This window comes from Chaetodon auriga, chromosome 7, assembly GCF_051107435.1.
Source record: "Chaetodon auriga isolate fChaAug3 chromosome 7, fChaAug3.hap1, whole genome shotgun sequence".
Lineage (NCBI taxonomy): Eukaryota > Metazoa > Chordata > Actinopteri > Chaetodontiformes > Chaetodontidae > Chaetodon > Chaetodon auriga.
The window spans coordinates 10,079,967-10,092,959 of record NC_135080.1 but is presented as its reverse complement, the minus strand read 5'-3'; the positions used below and the strand labels follow the sequence as shown (position 1 = coordinate 10,092,959).

The window sequence follows — 12,993 nt, the reverse complement described above, 5'->3', positions numbered from 1 at the left end:
ATATCTCATTTTTCAAGCTGTTTGTGACCCAGATTAAATGGCTACCAAACGTTAGCTTTGATAACGTTAGCGATAAATTACAGGTTAGTGATGGACTGGCGTGCCATGTACTGTTTTGACTAGAAATGCATCTTTTGCTGGAGTAAATGACACGCATACATTGCGGGTTGTCCCACTGTATAGCCGGAAACGCCATAGCGATGTCTGCTTTAACCAGAAAACCAAGTTAACGTTAGCATTCAAGTCACAGGCAAGGCTCGGGGACATCTGAGGATTCACGTTAGCAACAGTGGCAGGTACCGTAGCAACTACAGACGCTTGTTTCTTTAACCGTTACAGCTATCGGGGCATGCAAACTGCTGACAGGCTTTGTTAACGGGGTAACCTTACAGTTTATAATTTTGATCTTCTGTATTGTTGTGTTTCGTGTGTTGCTTTGACATAAGTGTATTAAAATGAGCGTTAATATGAGAGTTTGTGTCACTTAACTGGCAATCTCTTGTTAGTTCAGGTATCAACAGCGAACATCCGCCATGAGACTGAAAACATCGCTGCTACAGGAACCCAAACATATCCTTTTCATGATGTTGTTAGCTGTCCAGCCTCATATGTGTGTTTCTGTACAGCTCAAATATATATGATTTATTACATAATGTGCAAAGCTTTGTTGTTGTTACCATTAATTTAGCTATCATTGTTAGCACAACTAGATGTAGTAATAGAATTGTAGTAATTGGCTACTTCCTATTGCCTGTCCAACCTAAACCTTGAATCAGCTCATTATTTTTTTCCAGAGGACCCTGTTTATTGCAGAAGCTGCCATGGAATCCCATGCAATCACTTGAAATACATACCCTAATAGCTGACCGTGATCACTTTCCTTAACAGCAGTTCACATAAGGAGCTTGTGAGTTGTGTTGGCTGGACCACAGCAGATGAGTTGTACTCATGCAGTGAAGACCATCAGATCCTCAAGTGGAACCTGCTGACCAGTGAGACCTCTCTAGTTGTCAAATTGCCAGAGGACATTTACCCTGTTGACCTACACTGGTTCCCCAAAACCGTTGGAGGCAAGAAACAGAACCAGACTGAGATCTTTGTCCTTACCAGCACTGATGGCAAGTCTGTTTATTCTTTATAGTTTGGCTTCGGACTGCAGGGCTCTGTTTCTGAGTTCACACGTAGAATCAATTTGTCAGTTTTGTTTCACAAGTTATTATTTCTGCGAATAGCCACATGACAAGAATCTGTGATCAGCTGAGTCATACTCATACAGGGCAAAAAAAATTAGTTAAACAATATTATGTTGATGTAGAATAGAAATAATCATATGCTAACTGAACTAACTAAACAAAATGACTGGTAACAAAGTTTTCACAACTCTCCGGTCTGCCTCTAGTCTTTTTTTCCTCAGCCTTGATTTTTATACTGTGTAGCATGGCTGTATGTTACTTAACCACAGTTAAGAGTTATTCTTTATAGTTAAGGAAAATCATCTTCATCAGTGTGAAACTTTTGCTGTAAAACTGTCGTTCTCAATGAAAAATCATTTTGAAAGAAACATATTAATTTTCACAATTTCACATTAGGAGAATTTAGTATTTCTCAAGTTTTCATCAGGCTTCCAATGTCAAATCACTCAAGGTGGACTTTTGTTCTGCCTCTGTCCATTTGTAATGCTAAACTCACAGTCTGTGTGACATGCATCTACGTGGCCTCTTATGTCTCTACTTTGGCCTATATTAGATATAAACACACAGAATATGGATGTACTGTTATGGCAGGCAATGTGTGGTCACAACACTAATGGCAGTGTAGGGTTGCATAAACACACCCACAAACTGAAGCAGCAATTTTCTCTGGCAGACAAGAGAGTAGTGAAAACTCTGTTACGATTCACTTTTGCAGCTTTCTTCTGCTTCTTGCCTTGTTACAGTCAAGCAAATAACAGTATTGCTGTAGTTGTTTCTCGACAGATGTTTTTGTTTTTCATTAAAAACAAAAAAGTTACACAGTTTTATTCTTAGCATATCTGGTGTGTGCTGACAGATTTTGTCACAAATTTTTATATCTGGATTCTGTACAGGATATTTAACACTTTCCAAGAGATCTGTATGATATAGTTGAAAAGAAAGCAGTCCAACACGCAGGGTTTTATTGGTTGGGAGGACTCTACATTAATGTTGTGGCTTTTCCTAACCTTATTTGATTAGTCAGCCTCCCTTTCCCTTGCCAACATATTAATTTCTTTTTTGTGTGTGTGTAGAGCATATGCAGTTTGACCATTTTCCATTTACAAACACTGTGTGGGAAAATAGGTTTTGTGCAATATTTTACATAGTACAACATTATCTAAATGTTGAACATTTAATTAGTATACTTCATTATTTTAGGATGTCTAATTTTTCCCCATGGCTAAGCATAAATGCATAGGTTACATGCTTCATTTTCCATTCTACCAGATAGGGCATTGTGTGGAATGGAGGTAGACTTGTCCCAAAAAGGACTAAATTAGGCATGAAGGATGTCGCTTGGCCCTCTGTTTGGAACAACAGTCCGTCAGTCTCATTCTCTCTTACCCTGTGGAATTACAATGTGGCATCATAATAAATTTCACACAGACGTGTCGTCAAGCCTTATATAAACATAATATAGCAGAGGGTTAGCATGTTGTTATGATAAGATATCATAAAAAACCACCTGCCTGATAACAAAGAAGCAAACAAACAAATCAGAAACCAAAAGCACTGAACATACAGTGTTTGGCTACACAGATAAGGACTGTTAATATGAGTTCACATGTAATAGACATAACATTTCTATTTTAAAATCGTTTTATTTCCCCCTTTGAGTCCTTCAGTACAGCAGTACGTGTCTGTTACTCTCACTACCTGCTGCACAAGTAACATCCACTTTTGTTGGGATGTCCAAATTTAGAAATGGGAGAGAGCGGCAGCATGCTGATTTGCAGTTTTAGGCTACCAAAAATTACATAGAACATTCAGAATTTTTTAATACACGCTGCCACAAAGTATATGTTAGACTCGCCTCTTCAATAACTGTCTCCATGCCTGATCACCCTTCGTGTCTTGCAAATAGAAAAATTGCCCTAATTCAACCAGCTGAAACCCTTTAGTTTCACTTATCCGCTTTATGCTATAAGTTTGTAATTTAGTTGGGTGGAGAAAATATAGCTTTGTTGCTAAGTGTGTGTAGGCGACTGACATTTATTATACGCTTATTTATAGTGCTGAATTCTAAAGTTTTTTTAATCATAACATTTTCTCCTCACTGCTGTTCTGGATTGGCCATAAACTACTATTCTGCCCATTTTACCTCACGCAGCAACATGAATCATTCAGACTTATGAAACCATGCTCTCTGTGTTCTTTATATAAGATGGCATCCATGAAATAGCCCGTGAATTACAGCAGGCAGTAGTGTTCCTGAAGTATAGACTGTAAACACCCACACTAACCCAGGCTTGGAGTGTGAAATTGCCATACAGTAAACATCTTTTTGTCTCTTTACAGGGAAGTTCCACCTGGTCTCCAAGATAGGCCGCATTGAGAAGAGTGTTGAAGCACACAAAGGAGCTGTTTTGGCCGGAAGATGGAACTATGATGGGACTGCTCTTATCACAGGTAAAGATGACAGGCACATGCAGTACATATTTTCATTGCCATTGAACAAATCCTTAGTAGCTTGTCATATAATTTTGATTAAGATTAGAATTTTGTGAATTCAGTTGTTTAAATCTTTATATCCTCGAGGTTCATTTCATTTGTTTCTTTAATTACTTAGCTGGAGAAGATGGACAGATCAAGATCTGGTCAAAGAGTGGGATGTTACGCTCAACACTGGCCAGCCAAGGTAAGGCTAAAGACCTTTGCTTTACTTCACTGAATTTAAGGTGTATGTGTATCCAGTGCTTGTGTGAAACTATGTGACCACTCAACCAAAATTTTGTTGGACGATCGCTGGACCAAAAATGAATGAACAAAGCAGAACACATACATTTATTATGCACATATCCTCTGCACTGTGTTGCTGCAGTAATGGCTGCAGATGCCTCTTTGTTTGCAATACTTGATGGACTGAATAACAAAAGTAAGGCTCAAAAATGTATCATTTTCATACCAAAATAGCAATTTGAAAGAGTGCAGTTTTCAAATTGCAGCAGCTGTGATTTTTAATGATAGAGGTGAAAGTTTAGGACCATTGATTTCACTGCCTGAGAGGACAGCTGTAGCCAGAAAATTTAATCAGCTGTAGCTAAGGAAGAATAATTCCATGAGTTTACAAAATGAAACTTTCTCCCCTGTAATCCGTTTAATGTATTCTCTGCACGCTAGTGTGTGTGTGCACCGTTTACACTTGGCCAATTTCCTGGAGAAGGAAACACAACACTGTCAATTTGATATTTAAGATAGAGAGAGTTTTAATTTTAGAAATGGTGAGTCTTTGTGTAGGATTCCATGTCATCATTTTCAGACAAACAGAAGTAGGTAGTCAACCTTTTAACCTTCAGCCTAAACATGTCATAGTTTTAACTTATCACCTACAAGCCACTTTGTTTCAAGCTGATATTTTTACATTGAAAATAGTACAAAAGCTGCAAATCGAAGCTGGTGCATTGTTCACATTCTTGTCTGCTGTTATAAACCATCAGCTAATCCATCATGATAAAGTAACTTGTGACCAACTGTAAATATTAAGACAATCCATAGTAATAACCTGAACCTTCACTGCGTGCACACATGCCTACAGTAAGGCTTACACCTGTATATATATCCAGGACCCCTCTATGTAAATCTTGATTCATATAATTTGAACACCAGTGTGAGAAAGAGCCGATCTGATCGATTAGTTTTTGTCTGATACAGGTTAAATCCGGTCTCACCCATAACAAGCCAGCCAGCATCAGAGGCCATGCACAGCCATCACTGACCAATCAGCTGCTGGCTTTCAGTGAACACAGCACAATATACCAACACAAATCACATCTGTGTGTTTCCCTATATCACACACACACACACACACACACACACACACACACACACACACACACACACACAGAGTACAAAATGCTTTTGGACATTCTGGCTCAGAGAGGGAAGAACAACAGAAGCAGAGACCTGATGAAGAAGACCAGGTTTCTTTCATGTGTATCAAGGAAACCCCCCCCCCCCCCTTGTGTTATGACACACAAGTTCACCTCATCTACACCGGAAATATGCATATATGTGTGTCCGTATGTATTTATTTATGTATATACTTGCACCACGAAAGTGCACTGGTTAGCATGTACCTCACATGTATTTCTGTGTGTCTGCGCTGACACACTCGCTGAGCGAACATTTCCTTCTGTGTGCTGTTTTACTCAAGCTAGATCATTTAGAATGACAATCAAGGAGGAAATGTGTTTTTTTTTCTCTCTCTCTCTGTGACTGAGTGATCGTGTGAACATCTATGTGGTGTTTCTATGTGTCGGGCCTGTTGTGATGTAATTGCGCTCAGAACAACCAAAAGCAGAATCGCTCTTACCGTTCTATGTTTTTTTTTTTTTTTATTAAAAGTGCTATAAAGTTTCAAAGCTTTATAGGAGTGGAGTTTTATTAAAAGCCATAAAAAAGACTCCTAATGATACATTTCTCTATCCAGCATTCACATTACAGATGTATTACTTATTAATTGATTCATTGTGCTGTTTGACTTATTAAGAATTTCTTCTTAGTTGTGGGACAGAAAAAAGATGAGGGGAGGTTGGTTTCTGGGGAAATGGATGGCACACTCCTGCTGAATAACGGGTGCTGTGGAAAACCTGGCATGGGAACAGCAATTCAGCCCCAGTATGTAGGAACTTTTTTCCCTAAGCTGGCTGTTTGGAGAATGAGCTGCTGGGTGGTGGGCTGCTCAACAGACCTACAGATTTGTAGAACACCTGGCTGTGGTAGCATTGCTACAGATACACACCAGCCCCCACATGGCACTCCGATCACTGCAGGTGTTGCTTCTCTTCAGAGCCCACAACTCCATACACACACACCCACACACACGCTTTACAGCAGCATGCTGTTCTTCTACCATAACCCATTTTAAGAGACAGAGAGAGAGAGAGCTCAAGGAAGAGGTTGGAAGTGAGTGAGCGAGAGGGAGGAGAGAGGAACTTGTCTCAACACCTCTCACCACCTTTGTCAGATTTAGATCATGTGACCAGTTGGCATTTGTGAGAAACCACATGCACCTGGAGTGGGGTTAAATGTCAGGCCCTCTCCCCTCCACACGCGTAGCCACAAACCCAACTCATACACACACACACACACACACACACACACACACACACACACACACTCACGCTCACATTCTCCCTCTCACATGTGTACATAAGCGCACACACACACACTCACACTCTCTTGTGCTCATACTGTAGAGGTTAGGCAGGTTTTCTCAGCTGGTGTGCCTGCAAGCTAGGTACTGTTCCATAGGCTGAATGAGGTGAGATCTCTGAGGGAATATGATACCTTCTGAGAGGAGGAATTAGCACTGCTGTAGCGTAAAGCTCTTCATACTGACTCCTAGTTTGTCAAGGAGAGAGAGAGAGAGAGAGAGAGATTCATGCACACACAATTTTAATTCACATCTCAAAGTCCTTGGGCTTGAGGTTAATTTAGGGTCTCATCATCCGTGTACCTGTGTTTCTGCATGTCATCCAGGGTCTCCTGTGTATTCTGTGGCCTGGGGTCCAGACTCTGACAGAATCCTCTACGCATCAGGAAGACAGCTAGTCATCAAGCCTCTGCAACCCAGTGCCAAAGTCATACAGGTACACAGACTTTATGTATTCTTTTGGGAGGTGAACATCATACAGGCCGTCCTCATTTCATAAACATATTTAAATTAACACTCAATACAACTCAGTTACTCCACTAGTTTTCAGTTCACTGAGAATTTACTGAGAATTTGATCTGTCCTCTTTCCTGACATCACTTTCCCTCTTCGGGTCTTTGTAAATTAAACTTGAGGTTCATCGATTTTGCTTTGCTATATAAAAGCTGAATAAAAGGAATGAGAATGCAGTAGATCTATATGTGTTTGAGCACATTAAGGAAGGGTGCAGCACTGAGGACCTTGCACTCCAGTGAGTATTTTTCTTGTTCATGTATACATTTGTTTATTATTCTTCTTGAAGCCAAATAGCGCCTGGGACCTTAGATAAACAGTGGAGGGTTTAATGTGCGCCTTCTCAACCCTTTGCTCTCGCTCAGCTATTACCACACATGCATGTGCAGACGCAAACGCACGCACACACACCCACATCTAACTTCATCACCTCTCCCTGAGACCCCCTGGAGACCAACGCAGTGATGAGAGTTGAACCTGTGTGGGCTCAATATGAATGGGTCAATGTGCATCAACCAACCAGGGTTAAACATGGGTTGGACATTGCCTGGCTTGGATATCTCATATGGGTTGTGATAAATACAAGCTTTCTTAAGCTCTCAGTTATGCTGACATGAAACATCTCATAAACTTTTAACTGTGTGCAAGACCAAGAATATATGCCCCTCTCTCCGGAGCGTGTCCTGCTCATCTTTATGTTTTCTCTCTTTTTTTTTGGACTCAATAAAAGTGGAGGGATTTGTTCGAGGTCTGTTCCACTTCTCTTCAACAAGAAGTTATCTATGGATAGTATTATTGTGTTGACATAAAATTGTCTTTTCTCTCTTCCCTCTGTCTCTCTCTAGTGGAAGGCTCATGACGGGGTTATTCTGAAGGTGGACTGGAATTCAGTCAATGACCTCATACTGTCAGGTGGAGAGGACTGTAAATATAAGGTTGGCAGTGTTTGAGTGTACTTACATTTTGTTCAGACTGCAAGCAAAAGTGTTTCATAAATCAGATCACATATCACCAACATATCTGCACGGGTCGAGCAACTACGTAGCAGCTTTCTGCTCAGCCGCTCTGATGCATTTCTCTCACCCTGGATTTGATGTCATCATTTTGTTTTGCGCTGCGAGCGACACAAAAGACGCTGAAATCCAATTTGAGTGCCCAGAGCATCTGGACTTAGATGCATCTGCAGAAATTTGATTGGAATTGCAAATCAGCCCCCCTCCAAATGTGGCTCAGATTGAATTTGCAAAAATGGCATTTCATGTTTTTTTAATTCATTTTGAACAAAGTCTGACTGACATCTTGGCAGTGCATTGAATCGTTTTTTACATTTCAAACCATGTCCTTCTTTAACAGGTATGGGACAGCTTTGGCCGTCTGCTTTACTCCTCGTCATTTCAAGACTACCCGGTCTCTTCTTTGTCCTGGGCGCCAAATGGAGAGGTGTTCTCTGTGGGCTCCTTCAACACCCTGCGGCTCTGTGACAAGACTGGAGTAAGAAAACCCCCTTTTACTCTCCATCAGTAACTTATCTTTGTTATTTATCACTACAGTGGCTGTACAATGTGCAGTGTTACAGCAACATACTACATTGGCATCAACACCGGCGTTAACCGGCCAATAAGCCTATTGAAATGTTGTTCAGTCGCTTAGATTTTAAATATCTGGCACCTCTCTGACTTGATGACTTCATTTGATTGTGTTTATTAAAATAAACCTTTTCTCCAGCAGGACGTGCAAGTCTTGTGGCACATCAGCTGATAGTCAGATAATCCAAACACCAATATTTGAAATTAGTTGTCCTCAGTTTAATACACCTTTCACACATGACCAAGGACTGTTAAAATGGCGATGGCAATTATGTGCAACAGTGTGACAAGGTAATGGATGTTTTTATTCTATCAAAGATTGCAGCATGTAAATTCAGTGATAGGTGTCTCCTCTCCGGTGAAGGGCCTGCTTGACAGTCAATAAAATTATGCAGATGAACATTTAGAAGACCAGTATACTCTGTCAGAACTGCTTGTCTGGTGGTCGAATAGCTTCGAAACCCCTTCTTCAACACACCTTTGCCTGATAGGGGGGTGCTGTGTCCGACCAATGCTCCAACAATCGACATTCACACCCACTTCATGCCATTATTGACGAGCTGAGCAGAGGTGAGAGAGGAGCCAGAGTTTGAACTCTCTCTCGCTCTCTCTTTTTCGTTCTTGACACGACTATTTCTGTCACTCTCTGTGTGTACGAATAAGCACAATACAATGAATCTCTTCCAGGAGAGCCTGTCTGAAAATGTGCTCTGTTATCCCCATATTTAAACAATATTGCTTCTCCCACCTTCTCTGTGACGGCTGACTTTTCATTCTGCCTTCCAGTGTAGCCGCTCAGAACAACTATAAACACTTGATTTTCTGACATGGTCTTCGTAATATACCCTGTGACCCCATACAAAACAAAAATGTTGCATACACTTTGACCCTAAGTCCCTGATCTTGACCATTTTTGAGTATGTAGTAAGGTGAAACATTTCACCTAAACACATTTGAGTAGCGTAGTTATGACATCAGCACTCTGATGTAAAATGAGCCAAGCTATTACCCTCCAATGACAAGAACTAGACATTACAACACTGCAGTGACAGTCTAGAAAAGCAGCCTGACCTCAGTTAGAAGCAGCTGTTGCTGACAAGCTTTGCAGAAGCTGTGTAACTGTAGAGCTTGGGCTCCATGTGCTTTCAAGTACATATTGTAAGCCTCTGTTTGGTGTATTTTACTTGTTTATACTCATCTAATAATATGACATTTGTGCTTTGTAGTCAGTCAGGTCCTCCTTCGTGAACCATGCAGTGTCTGTGGTACACTGTCAGCTTTTCCAGTGCAGCACAGTCTGTGTTATGAGTCCAACTACAGGCCGTATGCTCTCCATACATTGTTCATCTCTGTAAACCACATTAGGCTGCGTGCCACATGTTCTTGTTACCTGGTGCTGATGGTAACTGGAGTTGTAATGAGAGAGGAAATGAGGGAATGATGAATGGTAATTGTTGTTTCATTATTGCTGAGCGTTTGGCCAGGAACAATATTACTAGTGCCCCGCTCTGCCCTCATGGGATGGTTAGGGCTTCTTTGAGTTTGCTCAGAGATGTCAGTGTATTGCTGTTTCAGACCTGTTGTAATGAAAACAAACAGGCAGGGCTGTTTTTTTTGTGTGCTGATCACCAGGCATTTCATGCTCCATTTTGATTTAATTAGGATCAAATGGCTTTTTTTTTCTGAAGCACTAAAACAAATGGGCTGGAGAGAGGCCTGAGCCAACACATATGTCTTCTCCAGAGGGTTAAGGTGTGTGTTTGTGTGCGTTTTTGAGAGGTTATGATAATAAAATTTGTAGACTATGAACATCCTAATGGAGACCGGGGATATCCCTTATCCTTTACCATTACTTTTGGTTATCTGATCCAGGGATTTCAGTAGTTTTTGGGAAAACTGCCAGGATGTAGCCGTGAGCTGATGAAATCATTCAAATGAAGCCAGCCTGTATCCATTTCCTTTGTGTAAACAAAAATAGAAATTATTGTGCTATCGTAACTATAACAGACAGAATTGAGTACAACTTGCTCTGTTATTTTTTGTAATGACCCGATTCACCTTACATCCTCCCATTATGTGTTTGTTTACGTGGTTGGTTTGTCCCATTGTTTCGTCATTGCACCACTTGCTTTGCTGTGGTGTGTGTCTTGGTTAAGGCAGTGTGATGATGATGATAATTATGATGATTATGGTTCTGCCCTGCTCTAACTGCAGGAAGGGTATGCTTGCCTTCTTCTCCCTAAGCCCCTCAGAGACAGTGTGTACTGTAGCATGGCGTGGGAGGCTTGCTCAAGAAGAGGATTGTGGGGGGTGCAGAGAAAAAGAGTTTAGAAAAAGAAAATCCCTCTCAGAGGTCACTCCATCTGAGCTGCTTTCTATGTGTGAATTCAGACATTCGCTCCTCTCACGCATCAAGTTAGAAAAAGTTCAGTTTGCGTACGCACAGCGTGCACACTTGGCCACTGTGCCATAATGACTGTAATGTCATTGTGCATGTGAGCTTACACACGAACTCAGAAGCCATTAACCAATTACGAGGGCTTTACCTGTGTTATTGCTGTGGTTTGTTTGCGGCGCAGTAAGGGTTAAGCAGCGCGAAGAGTCTTTTCAGTTACTAGCGTGACTAATGGGAAGGAGTTTCATTCTGTATCTGCTACAATGAAACCTTGCACTTTAACGTATTGCTGCTGGCTCAGCAGGATCAGTCCCGCGCATTTAACCCCTTCACCTCCCGTCCAGCTCGGCTCTCCTCTCGCCCTAAATTCCCAACTCTCTCCTGCTCTTTTTCCTTCGCCTCCTGCACATTTTCTCCCTCCTCGCGCCACAGGGCAGATGTTGTGTGTTACCCCCCTCGTTATCACCGTGGAGGGAGAGGGAACGCACACAGACGCACACACAAAGTTTACATCGAGGCAAACGTACTGGGAAAGATAAGTCATGTTGTTCCAGCATGTCACTCACGGACTGAACGGACTGAAGCTTGTTTTTCCATAACACATCAACTTGTAGTTATTATTGAATACATTATTGAATTATTAAGACTCATTTACTTATTTTAGTTGCGATTCTGTTAAGTTTGGAGTTCTTGTGTGTGGAATACATTTTCTCTTCACAGGAGCTTTAACAGGACACAACTCACAAAGAGGTTCACTGTCCCTTTTACAAGATTTGGGAGAGACAATAAGTCAGTGTCTGTCTGTGTGCCTGCCATAGTATATGCATGTGCCCACATGCCTGTGTGTCTGCGTGTGCGCGTGTGTGTGCAACCATTGCCGTGCAAATGTGCCTGCGAGACAGCAGTCTATTTACGAGGCGCTGCAGCTGGTGTCTAGCGTCTGGACCCTGTCACGATCCCTGACACTGTCACTGGCTAACAAGTAGGACTCATTGTGCCAGGCGAGCACCCTCTCGCTTCTTTTTCTCCGCCTCCCACCCACCCCCATCTCCCCCTTCTCTTCCCTGTGCTTGTTTTTTCTCTTTCCACTGTACACCCATGCTCACATACATAAATGTAATAGCTGCTTGGTTTCACTCTTCTAATTCCTGCACAATATATATATATAATTTTTTTTCCCATTTTTAAAACTTTTATGGGTTGGAAGTCATGTAACTTAAGTTCCACAGATTTTCTTTGGTCAGTGTTCTAGAAACCTTAATGATAAATGAAGAGAAAAGTTTCTTACAGGGCAGACAGACTGCAGGACATTGTCTCAAGAGCTTATAGAGGTTTAGTATTTTGCTCAAGGACACATAAGCAGGGCTGAATCTTGTAATCAAGAGGGCTTGGACACAGCTTCAAGGCCAGATTTCATAATTATTCCACCATCTTTCCTTTTGGGTTGATGCTTATTCTGGTCTTAGCAGGCTTTCAAACCAAAAACAGGCCCCCGCAGCACCTTGCCGGGCGACATCACATTGTGTTGTGGCAAAAGTTGAGCCTTGGTCGATGTTTGCCAGCCTGGCCTAATTCAAGTTAATGAGCCGCCTGACAAAGTCAATCTGAACGCAGCCTTAGACCCAGGCCTCTTTGAGCTGAAGCTGTGTTTCCACCAAGCAGTCCAGTTGAGTTCACTTCCCTTTGTTGCACATTCGAATGGTTAGTTTTGCATCGCCGTGTCAAAAGTTGTGGATGGCACCGATTGAACCTGTCTCAGTTCCATTTATCATTACCAAACAAGCTAAGCCGATACTAAAAGGTAGATTGAAAATGCCGCAGACCATAATCTGTCAGAGAATTGTCCCTTATGTGACACTGAGCAGCCAGTGTCATCTCCTCTGAATTAGTATTTCCCAAACTCTCCTGGGGTTTTTTTTGGCTTTATTTTTCCTTGTTTTCTGCAGCCTTTTCTAAAATAAAGCTTATCTCCTTTGTGTAATAAACAGCCACGTACAGAGAAGAAAGACCACGAAACAGACACTGTCCTCCATTGTGTTCTTGTGTTCCTTTACTGTCACGCATTAGATATGATGTCTCGCTCCTTATGTGGTTACTACCATCTGGTAA

The 12,993-nt window shown here is 41.6% G+C and overlaps 1 protein-coding gene across 6 annotated transcripts in view; it reads left to right on the top strand.

Moving 5' to 3' along the window:
• Positions 1-12,993, top strand: part of ift80 (intraflagellar transport 80 homolog (Chlamydomonas)) — a 49,202-nt gene that overhangs the window by 13,890 nt on the left and 22,319 nt on the right. The window contains exons 1-8 of one of the 6 annotated variants that reach the window (XM_076734680.1): positions 34-296; positions 512-573; positions 900-1,118; positions 3,534-3,644; positions 3,805-3,873; positions 6,717-6,826; positions 7,749-7,838; positions 8,257-8,394. In XM_076734680.1, coding sequence (XP_076590795.1) covers positions 534-573; positions 900-1,118; positions 3,534-3,644; positions 3,805-3,873; positions 6,717-6,826; positions 7,749-7,838; positions 8,257-8,394 — 777 coding nt within the window. In that variant the 5' untranslated portion in view covers positions 34-296; positions 512-533. Of the gene's footprint in view, positions 1-33; positions 297-506; positions 587-899; positions 1,119-3,533; positions 3,645-3,804; positions 3,874-6,716; positions 6,827-7,748; positions 7,839-8,256; positions 8,395-12,993 lie in introns of those variants that run through there. The other 5 variants (XM_076734681.1, XM_076734674.1, XM_076734679.1 and 2 more) reach the window with 5 other exon arrangements.